An 18,239-nucleotide genomic window follows, 5' to 3' on the forward strand; every position below is an offset into this window, starting at 1 on the left:
AAAAATGTTTATGTTTATACTTGTTCATGAAATGTTATTTTAAGTAAAAATATTTTCACTGTTACATGTGATTGTATATGTATTACTTGTTACCAAGATTATGGTTTGCCGAGTCATTAGACTCACTAGGGTGGGTATTTTCGACCGTCCCATCACAAAGGCATGAAAAGTGAAAAGCTGGAGCAATAAACTTCTTGCTAGGGTAGTAATTTATTACCTCCCTAGCGCGCTCAAATGAATCTCCAAGGAACCAGACAGTGGAAGTCGCTCTAGGGCGGTTACTTTCAATTGCCCCAGCGCGAATCGATATAGAAAGATTTGTTGGATTATTTTGTTTTCTAACTTGATGTATTTTTGGATGCATTATTTAGGAGTAACCCTAGAATATGATATTATTGGTCAGATTGATGAAAAAACATAGCTTTCATGCAAGAGAAAAACGAATGGAGACCATGTGAAAAATCCAAGTGAATAACAAGAATACGGACAAGTGTTTTATTCTTTTATCTTATTGTAGTTAGGATCGGATCTAGGAGAGCATACCCCCAAACATTAATGTATTGATTTCTTTTCTAAGATCGAATTTTATTCTTGAACACACTTGATTATGGTATTATGTTTATTGCATATTTAGAGCATGATCAACTTCGAAGTGATTTTATATGTTATAATTGAGACCGATAAAATATTTTTTTAACATAATAGAATAACATAATTTATGGATCTACAACTTGCATAAACATATGAGGTTAGGTATACGTTGATAGTTATAGACCAAAAGTTGAAAGCTAGAAGTTTCTAATGTTTATTAATGCAATTACAATTGTTAAACAACACAATGACACTTGATTATTGCATTTTGTTAACTAGATTAATATAACTCGACAAATTATATTGATAGATTAGGGAATTCCGTCAAAATCACGACTTAAGAATTGAAATTCAATCATTAGAAGAAAATTAAGGGATGGGTGAATTAACATCCTAACAATTGTTTGCTCATTATTTTAGTTTCAATTATTTATATTTTGTTTGTTTTTTTCTTTTTATTTGAATTTTAATTTGGTTAATAAATTAATTTATTTTCATTGTAATTAACTAAATAATTTAGCTTAAAATAAATGTGTCTAACGCGGAAACAATACTCGTATTTTGTACACAATATTATATTTTGACTCGTGCATTTGTGAATTATTCGAATTTTAGAAACTAATTTTATTGAGAAATTTACAGTGTCAGAAAAATTAGATCAATGTAGATTATTATTTAGCTTTAAAAGTTGAATCCGATTTCAAATTGATTTGAATCCATGAATGAAAAAACAAACAAGTAAAAGAGAGAAGCAAAGAATTAGTGTAGGCCCAAAACCCGCCACGTCGTCGTTTTATGAAGTGGGAAACGGTCACCGCGAGGGATCAGAAAATTCGCTCCGAAATAACTAACCCACCATTCTCCTCTCTCTTCACACTCCAATCCTCGGTTGCACAGTTTTTCGTCTTCTATCTCATTACCGTAAAGGACATGGGGAACTGGTGGTCTGGTGTCGTAGAGCCTCCTCCTCCTCCCCCCCCAATGGTGCTGGTTCCTCCACTCTTCGATTTCCCTCCTCTCGCTGCCCGTACCAGGTCCAAAATATGTTTTTTTTAAACCTTTGAAGAAGGATATTTGGTTACAAGTTATATATAACGTGATGCAGAATGCTGGAATCATCCTACAACTTTTTGTTTGGGAAGCTGGCTTTGAGATGCCTTTTCGAGGATTACTTTGAAGAAGCAAAACATTTTAGCGCCAGGATCATGCTCAAACCGATTGATGATCCTCATGTTGACTTGATTGCCACTGTATCCTTCTAATGATATACATCATAGCATATCACTTCATACTCTTAAACTTATCACATTCACGTTAACGTCTGACCTAGAGTAGCACCAAATTTTGGGACACAGTCTTTAACTTTTGGTGTATAGCAGTTGTACTACTAGACAATTTCGAGGGCTCTGAAAGGCTCAATATTTGACAGCCATCACTGCAAACATTAGCTAAATATTACAGAGCTTGAACTTTAAAAACTTAAAGTAACCAAATCATTTCCGAGTATCTTTTTTTCACGACTCTTCGAGTAAAACAATGACCTGTAGCTCTGATCTCAAATATGTCACCAGCTACCTTCTCTCGGATACTGGGTGTAGCAATTCTTTGTATGAGACAATTGAAGTAGTTGATGCACCAGTCATTTTTTCATTGTGTGTTATCTTTCATTTCTTTTGGAGGATTATCGCAGTGTGGGAGGATTAGCTGATCATGTTATATGTATATAAATCAAATGACATTGACATAATGAGATGTCACTGATCCTTAGCCTGTGTAGGTTGCTGGTCCTGTTGATCACAAACCTGAGGAAAAAATTGTCGGGAATGCACAATTTCGCTGGCAAAGGTCTCAATAGCGATTTGATTTCACACAGTACGGTTTTTTTACAATTAAAGTTATCTCTTAAATGAACAAATATCATTGATTATTTGCAGTGATGTTGATGATCCTCACACATTTATTGACCTTTTTGTATCAAACACTGAACCGTAAGAGCTCCAACAACATCATGCACCTTTATTATCTGTAAACAGTGGTACGACATGTCTTTATATTTTTATATATGCTGGCCACGTAGGATTTTGCTGATGAGATCCTGTGCATACTACCCCAAATTTGGGTTTGGAGCATTTGGCATTTTCCCACTGCTTTTGAAACAAAGGTCACTTCGGCTTATGTGATTATAGTCTTGACCGCCATCAACTAAGTTGGTTTACCCAGCCTCATGCAGTTTGTTTGTTGCATTTTTTTATCTTGCAGAGTGTCTTCTGAAGATTATGGTGTTATGGGCTTGAGATATGGCTCTTCGAATCTTTCATTTGGAGCTACAGTAATTCCTTTCACTTGTATGTCATCGGCATTACACAGTTGATCAATTTTTTTATGCTTGGACATAGCAGGATTTCATGTTTAATGGTAACTTGTAAAGGTGCAAATTTCATAGCATCTCAATTGAAACAAAAGCTTAGGTTGTAAGATTATCATGATAAGCTGATTGTGATGGCAAATACCGGCATACATGCACAAATCATAGTTTTCATGAGCAGGAATTATGATTTTATTTATTTCCTCTACAGCGGGAGATGAACTTCCAAAAAACGCATGGTTGGTTAGCAAGATGGGAAGATTAACTGCGGGCATTCAATATGAACCTAAATGTAAGTGTTTTGGGTGAGGACATTGTTGTCTTTTTTCACCTGCATTTATTTAAAATAAATAGTAATATACTAGCCTATTGTTCTAATATTGTCTCCTTTAAGGACCTCATTTCAATCATTTTGAAACAACATAGGACATCTTTACTGGGCTACTGATTTTGCCACACTTTCTTCTTCGTCGAATGCTTAAAGATTTTGTTTGTTTCTCAGTTTTCCTTGATTTGTGAGCTGTCAAAAAAAGTTCAACGACTTTCAGAGGATGTTAAAGTGATCTTTAGATTCGTATTGTTTTTTTTGGAGGTCTACGAAGAAAATCATAAGTATTATCAAGTCATCTTTGTGAGTTGTTACTCATGTCATGGTTCAGAATTGTCCAGAATTACTTTGATTTTTAACATGTGATTGTTTATTTTTCTGCACTGCATTAAGCTTCTTCCTTTTTCTTTTTAATTGTTATTTGATTTTCATTGCTTTATTAAAGGTGCTGTATTCGTAGGGCTTGTTGTTTATTACACCCTTATCTGATTTTGCTTCTCTCAGCTTATATTCCTTTAAATAAATAAAGAACAATTGTGTAACTTTGTGGAGTTAAACCGTATTATTCATGTTCTTTTGCACTTCATTCAAATAACTACGGAAAATATTATGGCATTTATTTTATACAATACAATGTTGTCTTTAGTTGGAAGCAAAGATGGAGCAAGACTCAAAAACTTAGAAAACTGGAGCTGTGCAATTGGTTATGGATTGGGATCAGGCAGTCCATTGAGCCCCTCCTTCAATTTTGGACTTGAACTTGCAAAAAACTCACAGGTTCTTGAGTTTTCAGACCATTTATTTTGTTAGTCGTTCGTCGACTAGATTTTTTTTTTCTGTGTCAACTTCCGATATTGTTAGCTGGCAGAGCAAGCTTTTTAGATAATTTTGAAAGATGTGACAATTGTATTATAAATTATGCTCATATATTCCATGAAGAAGAATTCTAAAGCATGGACTTAAACCATATATCTTATCAAAAAAGCGGATAGAATAAAGCTAAGATGGCATATATATGTCAGATCTTGCATTAATGCATTGTCAAGTATCTTGGCCTTATTCAGTGGTGAACATGCTAGAGCCTGTAAAGTCTGTAGCAGGGGTTCTAATTTTAGCCATTGCATGCCTCTCAAGGTTTATACTTATTATGATATTATCTGATAGCCATTAGTCATAAAAATCTGGATTTATCAGTAGAGGAGGATGAAAGGTCTTCCTATGAATGAAGATTATTGAACGTACAAAAACATGCACCTGTGAGAATAAATAAATTTTGACCGTTGTCAATCAGGAAACAGCTTCCCTCCTGATGTGATTCATGTGCGTTATTTTTCTTTCCTCGGTGTTGACTTGAATTAACTTCTTATTACTTATGTAATGCAGTTCATCGCTTCTTTCTATCAGCATGTGGTGGTTCAGAGACGGGTATCTTTCCCCTCTCTTGCATTCTCTCTCTGTGTGTGTATGTTTCATTTTCTTGGTCTTTTCTTGCTCTTTTGAATGTGTTCCAGTTTAAGCTTTTTGCGTTGCTGTAGATGCGCATGGCAGAAAAATATTAATGATGAAAGTGATGTGCTTGTAATTACTCATCATCCTGAACAATATGCTACAAATCGGTTAACGATATAGTTGGTTTTTTTTGCTGGTATTGGATTCGAACCATTGCTGAGGCATCTGAATAAAAATGTATAAATATTGCATACTGCACAATGTAATCATTTGGTGAATTTGATCGAGTGGTATCTTTGATTGAATGCAAAAGCACATTATTCAGAGTCTCAGACCATCATTCGATAATTGTGGTTTCGATCTTAAATGAAGATTTCGTCACAATCCTGATATTTGAAAATTTATGAATTTCATGTTAGCCAACCAGTTGCTGCTATGGGATGTTCCATGCTAAACATATAATTAACAATAAGTCAATAATCTACTTCTCCTTTGATACAGATAAAAAATCCACTTGAAGAAAATGAGATCGTTGGAATCACAAATTACATTGACTTCGGTTTTGAGTTACAAACACGGTAATTCCATCCATTTGTTGGACAAATTGAGTCGGTTTTTGTTTGAGAGGATTTTGATTACATTTAATTCTTTTTTATGAAGGGTTGATGATGTAAAGGCTACGAACAACATTCAAGATTCAACTTTTCAAGTTGCCGCATCTTGGCAAGCCAATAAAAACTTCTTACTCAAGGTAATACACTTACTTGGAACATCAACCTTTAGTTTGTTCTTTAATATCTGTAAAATTTTCTAGTAAAAAAAGTAACAGTTACCAGTGCGGCTTCTTTAGGGAAAGGCAGGGCCTCTTAGCTCGTCCATTGCTTTGGCTTTCAAATCATGGTGGAAACCTTCCTTCACTTTTAGCTTGTCAGGTATCATTTGTGTTTTCCTGTCTAGTACTCTAGTTACTTGGAGTTTTATTTCCCATATTTTTTAATTTCATTTTGATGTTTATTTACTTTCTATGGTCTGCTAGAGTGATGTCTCTGGCCTACTATGCAATCTGTACATGTCTTGGTAATGACTAAGCTGGCACGTTGATTTCACCAATACAGCACACATACAATCACCTCACTGTGTTATTCTGTCATATGTACTACTTATATATAAAACTCTGAAGGCCTAAACAGAACATAATTTTGGTCTCTTTTGGCATGCTGCATTGGAAAATCACTAATTTGTTAACCCTGAATTTGTTAATCATAAGAATTTCATGGCGGAAAAAGTAAAAATAGAACTAAACCTTGCTTGCTTTCAAAATAAAGACGATGATTTCCCCCAAGATCGTAGGAAAACATTCTCCCTTGTTTGTAGCATATTAAGTATATGCAATTAGTGTGTAGAATAAAAAAAGAGACGGTGTTATGGCATTCTTTTGAATAATAGCAACTTTTGGTTCGCAGCTGTTAGAGATCGCATAAAGAGGGAGACATCATTTGGATTGGGTATATGTGTCGACAACATTAGAGAAGCAAGGTTCCATCGTAGTCTCTCTGATTTCGTCGAAGATTGGTTTCATTTACTGCTGCTCAATTCTGATTTGCTTCTATCTTTTTACCATACTTAGTTATCAAAGGGCAGATCCCAATTTCGTGATGCTGACCCCAAACAAAGAGCATTTAGCAGAGGGCATCCACTGGAAAATTGGTGAAAGACCGATGCTCCAATCTGATGTGAATTCTGGAAATTTTGATGGCATACCCAAGGAATTGAGACCCTTGAATAAAATTTTGTAAATCTTGGGTAATTTTGATTTTGTTATGTTGGCATCGATCAAGTTCTACAAAGATGGAAGAACTTTTTTGCTTTTTTGGATATCCCCGTTTCTTCTGTTTACAATACTAATTTGCCCTTGCATAACCGGGGGAGATCAACTGGAGTGTAAGGGCCGGAAGAAATGCTGCTGGATACATTATTTTTTTCCAAAATTAGTTTCAGGTATTGGCAGGAGGATCTTGATGTCTTTCCTTTTATTTAGAAGATGGATTTGGAACATTGTTCGAATACAAATTGCGGAAATGCGTGTTGAAGTGATTGTTTTTTGAAAATTCCGAAATAAGATGTTAATAAATTGATTTTACAAATGGAAATTATTTGAGATAATTATGGTTATTAGGGAAAAGTGGACATGTTCAAAAAAAATCTTCAAGTTTGCCCGAATACTCAATTTTTGAGAAATATGAAATTGCCATGATCATTTCCGACAAGGAAGGAAAGAAATCTTATCGGGCTCTCATGATTGATTTTTGGTTGCTTAGGTGCTTATTGAAGTGGTGCTACGTGGTGATCACCTGGAAAAGGTTCCTGTAGTCCTCGAACAAAAGCGTGACGAATCCTGATGTAATATAGCGAAAAATGAATCAAACCAAGTTATTTATACAGTGAACTGGATTGCGTGGGTTGTGGACAGTTGATGCTTAGATAATGTAAATTTGAACCAGTTAAGAATAAAAATTTCAAGTCTTGTGTTTTACCACGTTATATATTTATATAAATCGAAAGGGTTTTTATAACAAAATCAAGAAATTCAGGAAAAAAACACCAACGCTATTGGTTTATTTCAATATACTGGTAAACAAATTGCGACCAATAAATAAATATACACTAGTAAATAGCACATGCAATTGAAGAGAAATACGAAGAGGGCAAAAATAACACACACTCGTAAATAGCACATGCAACTGAAGGCAAATGACAGATAAATCACCTCTTTTTGAAGAGAGAATTTTAGAGTGCGAGATATTAGAGAGCATTAAGAAACATAAAGCTGATCTTCATTCAATTTTAAGTCGATCCATACTGAGAACGTACATCACATCAAGTAAAGCTTGGAAGTAGTTGGACGGCCAAAACAGTTGAACTTCCTCGTGAATGAATGAAGTTTGCACGAATCTTCGTGACAATTTTCTGTCCAATCCCGTCTTCACTGTTGTAAAGCGGTATTATGGGAGCATTGATAACAAGTAGGGAACAATTTGGACATGATCAAGTGTTTCGTTTTCACAACTAGTAGAAATATTCCATAGCATGGTACGTGCATTAGTGCCACCAACAAGTACCTGCCCAATTAAATAAAGGAAAAAACTTCTTTTGTAATGTAACGAATATCATCCATAAATGTTATGTTTTGTTTCATTTTCATTTCTCAGTGTCTCTACGTACCTGCTACAGTCTAAATTTCCTTGCAAATTGGAAAATACTTTTCAAGAAAGATGATAGGAAAAAACGAACTTACCACAATGGAGCTAGAGGTTTTGACAAGTCAAGAAATGGATATGGCCACCTAAAACATACAACTATTGCTGGTGAGACAATGAAATACAAATCTTTCTCCTATGAATAAACGCTAGATAAACTGCAGTTACCAAATTGACACAAAGGCATGAACAATCCACTGGAAAATAACGTAGATACCCGTCCACCAGAAGAAGTAGGAAATTCGAAACCATGGAAATCTCTGGAAGAAATATCTCAAGATCAAATGCTGAGTGAAATCAACAAAAATAATACAGGAAATATGATAGCAGCTCACCAGACTATTTATAGCTGTGTCACCAAGAAGCAAGACAGCGCCAAGGGAATGTACTAAAACTGTCAACTAATAAAACAAATGAATGTATAAGAGAGGCAACATTAACAACGTCAAAAAATAAGCAGAGGAGATAGCGCGAAGAGTATATATTTTGGCATTTCAGACGAAAGATTGGCATCCTGCGAATGTATAATTACATCAGCATCGTAGAACCCTGGGCCCCGAATTAGCCAGGATTCTGACACTAGGATAGAGAGTAGTTATAATCAAAAGATTAGTACATAAAGAAGAAAATGTTCATCCAAAAGAAACAGAGTAGGGCACAGAGATACTTGTTATCAAAAGGTAAGTATACAAAGATGGAAAATATGCAACTTCAAGAAACAATGTGGAAATACTGGGAGATTGGAGTAAGCTGTAAATTATGCAGAATGTATGCACAAATTGACTATAGTGACTAACTATGTTATGCAAATGGCATAATTTCAAATAATTCTAGAAAGGTCCATCAATTTTAGAAAGCAATTTAAAACAAACACACCCTCGCAACATCCATTCGAAGAATCTTTGTCGTCCGTGCATCTGACGCACATTGCAAATAGAGGCAATGTTGCAGAACAAAAGATTTGTTCAAGATTTCAGAACACGATGGCTAAAAAGATTTGATTGTATTTAGGAAACAGGGCAATGAGCATACAGTTTCTAAGAAGAGTAGAAAGGGCGGCCAGTTGTAAATCACATCCAACCAGACTTGTCGCCTTTTTTTTGTTAATGAAATCAATCAGGTAAACTAGGTTTACATAATTGAGGTACAATTTTCTATTTCCTATCATTATGTCAAGTCAGTAGTGATCATAAAGCACGCCATCATTTCTTATGATGGCAAGCATGGCATTGATAGCTTCAATATCACTAAAGAGCAGTCAAGAGCAGAAGCACAGTGGATTTATTTTGTTTGTTACGTAATTACTTACTAAGCTCATCTCATAATCTCTGATTGACAGAAATGGGACAATCACGCACCAGTAAACAACATCTGTTAGTGTTACCGCTCCTGCTGTTATCTGTTCATTGGTAAGCATGATCAGATCAACTTAACGAGCCAAAAAAATATAACCAAGAAAATTGAATGTTGGCTTTGGGTGATGAAATTCAATTACATGATAACCATTGCATACCTAAATTAAGTGATGACACTATTTCAGATTCACAACCAAAAGTGAAGAACAAATATTCAAAATGGCCAGCTCACTTGTAGAAGGTGTTTGAATAAACAGACAACTATAAAGCATATGTAACACACTTTCAAGGAGAGATTTTAAATAAACAATGACTTAGATGGACCAAAATTTTGAAATATAACCACTTCGCTTTTTAAACTTTTTTTGTTTGTTTTTTCCCAAACATGGTTGAAGGCCATTTTGGAAATAGAACTTTTAAGACGTTGCCTTAAGTTTTTTGGGTTTGAGACCTCCCATGTGTAATGAATTACTACCACAAAATAGGTTTTCATGGGAGAGAGTAAGACAATGTAACGAAAGAAAAGCAAAGAACAAGATCCAAAAGACCATAAAAAAGTTTGGATTTCAGAGCCTAGTCAACGAACAGATCAGTTAATATATCGTATTCAAAAAGCAACATTTAGAAGGCATGCCTGAAACAAGACTTGAAAAAGATAACCCCAAAATTCAGAAGTGAGCAGAACGTGGGATTTTCCTGGGTGGTTCAATCTTTCAGATAATTTTACTCCACTGTCGACCGCTCCTTGTGACAGAGGTGCATACAACCCTTTCTCCATATCCTCGGGCACATGGCACTTACCGTGGTTATTTATTTTGGGATACTGGAAACATCCATGAATCGAAAGAAATGATCCAAACTGCAAGAGAATATAAAACACAACAAGGTAAAAGAATTTTGACAGTAACAGAATCAACAGCATGGCAAATCATACCCCAAAATAGATGACACATAAAGAGAGAGTCCACCTGGGGGAAAAGATAAAGGTAGAATTAAAAAGGACATAATTATCAATCAATAGAATATTCACCACTTTATGTGCTTATAAAAGTATTGTCAAAGTTGGAGAATGACTCACTGAGTGTAGTAGTAAAACAATTCAAATCCATGTACAGCAACATCACAACCGAGAGCAACCAAAAGCAGACAGAATGAGATGATACGGAAGGACATTAAAAAGACTGGGTGAATTTGTTTCAGACAAGGGATCCACGATAGATTATAGCATCCCTCATTGCTTGTCCCGTCTCCTTCATATTTCCATATTAGATATGATCCGACAAGAATTGATGCCAAGACGCATATGACACAGAGCAATACTCTCCATGTCAACCAATAACTCAGGGAGGTAGGATCACCGTCGGCCAGCAACTGCATTCTGTCACACCGACACACCCCCCCGATTGATATTCCTCGCCAGTTATTTTAACAACAAACACGCGTAAATGAGCAAAAAAACTCGGAAATTAATGATTAGAGATGAGAGGGCCTAATTTGTTCATCACACGTGGGTGGGTATGTAGTAGCTGCCAGAAACTCGGCCACCACCGTCATCGTCATCATCATCTTCTTCTTCTTCTTTTTTTCATTTAAATTAAATAAAAAAACTTTTTGAAAATTCTATATAATTAATTAATATTTTTAAAATATATAAAAACCATTTATTTTCGTAGATCGAATTATCTGGGTAATTGATTATTTTTTGTCCTTCTAAAAAGTTATAACCTTCAATTTCTTGAGAGAAGTACAATTATTTATGATTTTGTAAAATCAATATCACGTGATGGACCCTTCGTGCTGCGTATCTCAAATAATTTGTATGTTATATATATATATATATATATATATATATCTCGGATTTTTTATCACCCTCAATCATGAATTTATTTATTAATTAATAAACAATATTACTGGTAATAATAATATATAATAATAATAATAATAATAACAAAAAACGTCCGAATGGAATTAATTTAAATCAAACCAAAATGTATGCATGATTATCATAATCTCAAGACCCAAATATATATTTTGAGATATAAAACCATCGAAGTCTCAAATATGCTCAATCGCCAGCATCTCCATCAAATCCATCTCCTTCTGATCAAACTCAAATTGCATCCCAATTAAGCTGCTCTGATCACGTGTTTCATGTTTTCCAGCCTCCGTATTCGCCGATATTATTGGTTTCTTGGACGGAGAGATGGAATCTGAGGAGGAGCTGTCTACATTACTTGAATAAATCACCTTCTTTATGTAGTCTTGCAATGGAGAAATGGAATTGTTGTTCTTGCGGGACGACGACACCTGCCTTCTTTTAGTGGCATTCCAATGGTTTTTAATGGTGTTTTCGCTTCTTCCTGGCAAGCTTCGTGCAATCTCAGCCCATCTGTTGCCTACTTGCCTGTGGGCCTCGATCAGTATTCTGTCTTCTTCGTCAGACCATCGATCTTTCTGTTTTTGAATATATTACCAAGCTAATTGCCATTCTAATCTAATAAATTAAACACATGAAATGTATGCTGGAGTATAAACATAAAAGGTACTAGCTAGTAACGGGAAAAATGAATGAATTAAGAAAGAAATTAAAGGATAGGAAAATGGAAGGTGGTTGAAATGTAAGGAAAAACCTTAATGTTGGGTTTTAAATGATTGTGCCATCTTTCCCTGCATTGCTTTCCGATTCTCCCGGGAAGCATCTGTGCAACGGAGGACCATTTTCGTACTCCATGCTTCTCCACCAACTTCTCTAACAACCTAGCTACAACTAAAATGGATTGTTTACAATTTACAACTAAAATGAATATATATATATATATATATATATATATATTCAAAATTAAACTCGTACAGTGTCCAAAAGATGATCAGGTCAAATACGTACGTACCTGTCTTCATCAGTAGACCATTGCCCTTTAATTATGTCGGATTTCTTGTCGATTATTCTTCTAGCATGCACCGTCTCCTTCTTCTTTGAATCGTTTCTCTTTCGTTTTGCATTATTATTGTCGAGGATCAGACACGACTTCTTTTCTAATGGTTGATTCAGAGATTTCGGGGCAGCATCCTGTAGTACTCTTCTGCTTTGGGAACCGTGCATGTGTCCATTTGGTGTTTCTTCAGCAAATTTTTCGGGCGAGTGCAAAGCAGAATAATTATCTGGATTTAACTTGGCAAAAGAAGAAGCTTGAAAGGGATCAAAAGGATCGTAAAATGGAGAATGGAATAAGTTGGGGAGATGATACGACGATCCCTCCATGATCAAATTATCAAAATTGTTAAAAAAGTGTGAAGAAGAAAATCCCAGAGCATGATCCGTTTCCTCAAAAGGTTTTGAAAACAAAACAAAGTTTTCTCTGTCAAATGTATCAAAATCCATGCAAAGAATCAGACACAGAAAGAAGGAAGTTTATGCTGGAACTATTGCTCGTGTGGAGTGAAATCTGACGTGACTTGTTATATATATATATATATTAAATATATATATATATATATATATATTAATTGCCTACTTTTTAGCCTCCTCTCCTCCGTACGTTACAAATACATTATAAGGTATTATATGACGATGAATTTAATTGTCACACGCAAATTAATTTCTTCAACCAAAAAAGAAAAAGAAACTCTGATATATCATATCCAACTCTCACAAAAGCTCTGTTATTTGAATTCTATATATTTTTCGCCACAGAATCAATTTTAATTGTTTAAAAGCTTAAGTTCATAAGATGTAATGTTGTTTTTATTTTACAAATGTATTTTTTTTCCCTTAATTTTCTGACTCATCATACATTATTCCATCACAATTAATTAGTCTTTAAATTATTAGTTGGCACTCAAATATGCATTTACTGATGATAAATTCCTATTTATGTATATTCATTATCATTCGTAATTCAAACTATAATTGCTTAAGTTGAGTTTTGACTAACGAATTTTATTATAGCATTCATACATTATATAATATAATATAATATAATATAATATAATATAATATTATTTATTAATTGAATATTTATTCTGTTGGCCTCATAATTATCATTTGCGTAGTTAAAGGGCCCTTTTTTTTTTTTTTTTATATGAAACGATCATCAAGCTGTCGTTTCAAACATGCTCATGTCCTCCTGATTTCCCATGCTTGCTTCTGCTGATACAGTAGCTCTCTCCCGTTGCTCTATATAACTGGCCGGGATTTGATTCATGGGTGTTGATTTGTCGTTTCCAAACAATGCTTGATCAGTATTAGGTGAAGAGCGTGAATTTTCTTGACGGCTCTGGGGGTCACCATCAATCTTGCAATCCCTGGCATCAGTGTAAGCATGACAGGAGGTTGGCTCATTCTTAGATACTGATGATCGAGCCTTAGCCAACATAGATTCATGGTAACTGAATCGGGTGGCAGTAGCAGATGCCCCATCAAATCTCTCACTGCTACGGCTTCTACTGCGAGCTCTATCATGGTTCTCACCCCCTCCTGAGTTTCTGCTTGGGCTTTTGCCACGACTTGGGCTTTCCTTGCTGTTCTTTGCAGCAGCCATCATGCTCTCATGAAAGCTCTTGTAAGGGAGGCTCCAAGCGGCATTTGAATCTTGCACATTAGAGGATTCAAAATCATGTCTACGAGTATACAAACAAAGTCAAATAAAACAAGCCCAACCAACGTACACAAGCAAGTTGTTTCACAAATCAAAACTGCAGGCTGCAAATAAACTAAAAGCAGCCAAGACAACATACCTATTTTGCTGTCCACGGTCATTATTACGGCTAACCCTATCTGGAGATGATGACATCCCCCATACACCCCTTCCCCCATATCTTCCACCGTATGAAGAATCGTGACGTCCACCACCATGACCTGTATCATGTTCACCGGGACCTGAACTCCATCTTCTTCCCCTTCCCATTCCTCTACCACCACCATAAGAAGCCACATCACGAACTTCAGGAGGAACACGTTGATCTGCTCCTTCCAAGAGTTTGACAAGCTCTGGTGCATGCTTTAAGTCCTGGTCACAGAAAAAGGTATAAGCCACTCCAGTGGCACTCCAATCCTCTGAACATAGTCCTCTATTCCAGTAGGAAAGTCATAATTTATCACCACCCTGGGAAGAAAAACTATCATAGAGTCAGATTATTCACAAACACTGACAGAATGATGGCAGGTTGTGGATTATTGTAATACAATCAACAAGTTACTAAAGAAAATGTTTCCAGTAAAGTCACAGAAAAATCAAATAGAAGTTCAAGATCAAGAGGCAGGTGATCACAACTGATAAACCCGTAAATGAAAATAAACATGCCTCCTGCACTAACAAGAAAATATCTACTATTAAAAATGACAGCAGTTTTCATTTCTCCTAGAAACATAGTTGATATCTATAGCAGAAGGATAACCTACAATACTACCAGCAACAAATCTGCAAGATAGGAATAACAACCACCAACCTGATGTCCTTGATGTCCAGACCGCGAGCAGGAACATCAGTAGCTACAAGCACAGGAAAACTTCCATTGCGAAACTGACTCAAGACATGATCCCTCTCACCTTGAGATTTGTCTCCGTGAATAGCAGCAGCTCCAAATTGACGGCAGTTTCATAATTCCAGCTAATTATTTCATTTGAGTTTTAAAAAATCTAACTAAAAGTCCACTTATTCTAACCACCTAAAGCAAAACCAACATCATTAGATAAGCATATTGTCTCCAATTTCTGTTTCAGAAAAACACAAGTTCCTTTTGTTCTGAATAAATAAAAATAAACTAGTAAAAAACTATAGGATAAAACTAGCAGTGGAACAAACTTTAGGATTTCACATGTTGCATGCCAGAATCTACATGGTTAGATTAATCAACAGTCAAAATTTCAAGACTTGGCTAAGAATGGAACTCTTCAAACCAGGTAGGGGCAGAATGGAGGGTGCTCATAGGAATGGTTGATCTAGTTAAATAATTCGACAACCAGATGAATTTCATAGAGCAGATTCACAGTTGGAACTAGATGTAGAGAAAAGCAAATAAATACTTACATTTACAGTTATTTCATGACAGCAGCGATAAGACTCTGCAGACAAACTACTTTGTACACTTTTAAAAGCATATGGCCCATGTCCAGCACCAGCTTTGACATCTGAATCATTCAGTGAATAATCTGATTTGCTTCTGGCATTCTTACAGATATTAGAAAGAAAAAAAACAACAATGAGTTCTTTTAATATCACAAATTCACAATGCACAATTGAAACAGACAAAACAAGCTTTAAGCAAAAGAACAGAGAAGTTTTTCATGATCGCGTAGCCCAAAACATATATTTCAAAGCTGCTTCAGTGTTGGATTCAAATACAGGTGCACCAAATTAGAATAGATAATTATGGTAACCTCTAGAAAAAGCAGAGACAAGACAAAGGACACTAAAACACTTTCATAAGCCAAAATCAAATGAAAATTTTATGCACAAAATCCCCATTTCAGTAATCTGACTTCAAAAAAAACCCCACTTTCTTAACACACAAACCAGCACAATAGCAGCATATCACAAGCATGCTCACATACAAAAACTGATCCAGCACTAGCAAAATTATAAACAAAGAGAGCCACAAATATGTTGGTCCCACGTGCGGAATTTGAGATAATAAAACCCGAAAATAAAGAATAAACCGGACACCGAGATTTACATGGAAAACCCCTAAAAATTATTAGGGTAAAAACCACGTGTAAGATGAAAAGAATTCCACTATAATATTTTACGGTGTACAACTCACTCACTGTGTTTCCAAAGAGAACACACACTCTCTTAATACAAGAGAACAAAAGAGAAAACTCGAAGAAGGGATGGTTTCAGAATGAAGGAGGAAACTCTATTTATAGAGCCTCTTGTCCGTGTGAATACGAGTTAAAAACGCGTATTCTTATTCAACACGTTGCCCTAACTATGAATTTTCTTCTGCTGCAAATTATGACTTTTCCTCATTCATTGAATCATTCATGCATCACATTAATGCATACCGACATTTCTCCCACTTGGAGATTTGATTGAGAATCAACACATCTCCACACATCCTTTCAATCTTGTCATTCCCTGCTGCTTACGTTTCCGCTAGACCACTTGAGGATCTACACCACTCAAACTTTTCAATATTCACTGGCTTGGTCAGAACATCAGCTATGTTATCCTTTGTATGGATCTTCTGCATATCCAGACTTTCTTCTTCTACTACTTCCCGCACAAAGTGAAATTGTACTCCAATGTGTTTTGTCCTGGAATGAAAGGCTGGATTCCTTGCGATGTGCAAGGCACTCTGACTGTCACAAATCAAAGAAAAATTTTCTTGTTTGTGCCTGATCTCCTCCAATAACCTTTTAATCCATATTGCCTCCTTGCAACCTTGAGTAGCTGCCATGTATTCTGCCTCTGTTGTAGATAACGCCACAACTGTCTGCAGTTTTGAAACCCAGCTTACTGCTCCTCCTGCAAGTGTAAACACATAACCAGTAGTAGATTTCCTCTTATCAGGATCCCCTGCATAATCTGAATCGACATAGCCCCTGAGTGTAAAATCCGATCCTTCATAACATAATGCAGCATTCGAGGTACCCTTAATGTATCTAAGGATCCTCTTAACAGTGCTCCAATGCTCTCGTCCAGAATTTGCCATATACCGACTAACTATTCCCACTGCTTGAGCAATGTCCGATCTTGTACAGATCATGGCGAACATCAAACTTCCCACTGCTGATGCATATGGTACTCGAGACATCTCCATCCTCTCTACTTCACTGCTAGGACACATCTCGGAGGATAACTTGAAGTTAACAGGAAGAGGGGTCGATATTGGCCTACTATCTTGCATGTTGAAGCGTTGCAAGACTTTCTTCAAATAATTTTTCTGCGAAAGCCAAATCTTTCTGTTACTTCTGTCTCGGTGAACTTGCATCCCTAGAATCTTGTTTGCTGGTCCCAAGTCCTTCATATCAAATTTCCTAGCCAACTGTGCCTTCAATCCTTGGACCTGATCTTTGTTGGGGCCTGCTACCAACATGTCATCTACATACAACAACAAAATGATATAATCATCATCAAACCTCTTGAAATATGTACAAGGGTCTGCACGTAGTCTGTTGTATCCAAGGCTAATGATATAGGAATCAAATCTCTTGTACCAACACCTCGGCGCCTGTTTGAGACCGTACAGAGATTTGTTCAACCTGCAAACCTAGTTCTCTTTGTCTTTTTCCGCAAAACCTTCTGGCTGGAGCATATAAATTTCTTCTTCAAGATCTCCATGAAGAAATGTTGTTTTCACATCTATGCCATCACACTGTTAATTCTTCTCCTGAACCAATTGATGCAACATCTAATTCTGCCTCTTTGTGTGTTTCTCCCAAAAGTACATACAGATTTGCAGCAACCTTTTCCGCCTTCATAACCACAAGCACACCCTTCACAATTTTCATGATCCCTTTCTCGATACGTGTTTTGCACCCGATGCCATCCAATTGCCCCAAGGACAAAAGATTTTTCGTCAGTCCTTTCACATGTCGTACCTCCTGTATGGTGCGAATGGTGCCATCAAACATTTTAATTTTGACAGTACCGACCCCAGCGATTTCCAAGGCATGATCATTTCCCATGAATACAGATCCTCCCGAGACTGGTTCATAGTGATCAAACCATTCTCTCCGAGACGTCATGTGCCACGTCGCTCCTGAATCCATAATCCATGTGTCACAGAATTTGTGCCTGCCTTCTGCAACTGTTGTCGCTTCGCTGAATAATATTTCACCACTGCCTGAAGTACTAGCCAGATTTCCTTGAGAGCTTTTATCGATACTCGTACACTCTTTTTTGAAGTGTCCTTTACCGTCACATTTAAAGCAGTAAATATTTTTCTTCTTA

The 18,239-nt window shown here is 36.1% G+C and overlaps 4 protein-coding genes across 5 annotated transcripts; 1 reads left to right on the plus strand and 3 right to left on the minus strand.

Annotated features, from left to right (window-relative positions):
• The first annotated feature begins 1,393 nt into the window (after positions 1–1,393).
• LOC142523460 (uncharacterized) lies at positions 1,394–7,853 on the plus strand. The gene is made up of 14 exons (XM_075627271.1): positions 1,394–1,625; positions 1,697–1,841; positions 2,369–2,436; positions 2,526–2,579; positions 2,669–2,752; positions 2,851–2,936; positions 3,168–3,248; positions 3,931–4,061; positions 4,668–4,709; positions 5,235–5,311; positions 5,394–5,484; positions 5,584–5,665; positions 6,197–6,269; positions 6,361–7,853. The coding sequence occupies exons 1-14, from the start codon at positions 1,522–1,524 to the stop codon at positions 6,527–6,529; spliced, it is 1,287 nt and encodes a 428-aa protein (XP_075483386.1). The 5' UTR covers positions 1,394–1,521; the 3' UTR covers positions 6,530–7,853.
• On the minus strand, positions 7,486–10,898 carry LOC142523461 (uncharacterized). Its single transcript, XM_075627273.1, has 8 exons — positions 10,424–10,898; positions 10,280–10,313; positions 9,980–10,204; positions 9,300–9,389; positions 8,326–8,391; positions 8,159–8,250; positions 8,029–8,076; positions 7,486–7,852 (listed from the first exon to the last, which is right to left on the minus strand). The coding sequence occupies exons 1-8, from the start codon at positions 10,720–10,722 to the stop codon at positions 7,717–7,719; spliced, it is 990 nt and encodes a 329-aa protein (XP_075483388.1). The 5' UTR covers positions 10,723–10,898; the 3' UTR covers positions 7,486–7,716.
• Positions 10,899–11,400: 502 nt separating this feature from the next.
• On the minus strand, positions 11,401–12,724 carry LOC142523053 (uncharacterized). Its single transcript, XM_075626692.1, has 3 exons — positions 12,234–12,724; positions 11,976–12,102; positions 11,401–11,799 (listed from the first exon to the last, which is right to left on the minus strand). Exons 1-3 carry the CDS (start codon positions 12,722–12,724, stop codon positions 11,401–11,403), a joined length of 1,017 nt encoding a protein of 338 aa, XP_075482807.1.
• A 654-nt stretch (positions 12,725–13,378) lies between these two features.
• On the minus strand, positions 13,379–15,939 carry LOC142522766 (uncharacterized). 2 transcript variants are annotated; one of them, XM_075626298.1, is made up of 4 exons: positions 15,372–15,939; positions 14,791–15,009; positions 14,080–14,447; positions 13,379–13,962 (listed from the first exon to the last, which is right to left on the minus strand). In XM_075626298.1, exons 3-4 carry the CDS (start codon positions 14,247–14,249, stop codon positions 13,437–13,439), a joined length of 696 nt encoding a protein of 231 aa, XP_075482413.1. In that variant the 5' UTR covers positions 14,250–14,447; positions 14,791–15,009; positions 15,372–15,939; the 3' UTR covers positions 13,379–13,436. The 2 variants fall into 2 exon arrangements, with proteins under 2 accessions (XP_075482413.1, XP_075482412.1); XM_075626297.1 differs by having other exon boundaries at positions 14,791–15,939.
• Between the last annotated feature and the right edge of the window lie 2,300 nt (positions 15,940–18,239).

This window comes from Primulina tabacum, chromosome 13 (genome assembly GCF_025594145.1).
Source record: "Primulina tabacum isolate GXHZ01 chromosome 13, ASM2559414v2, whole genome shotgun sequence".
NCBI lineage: Eukaryota > Viridiplantae > Streptophyta > Magnoliopsida > Lamiales > Gesneriaceae > Primulina > Primulina tabacum.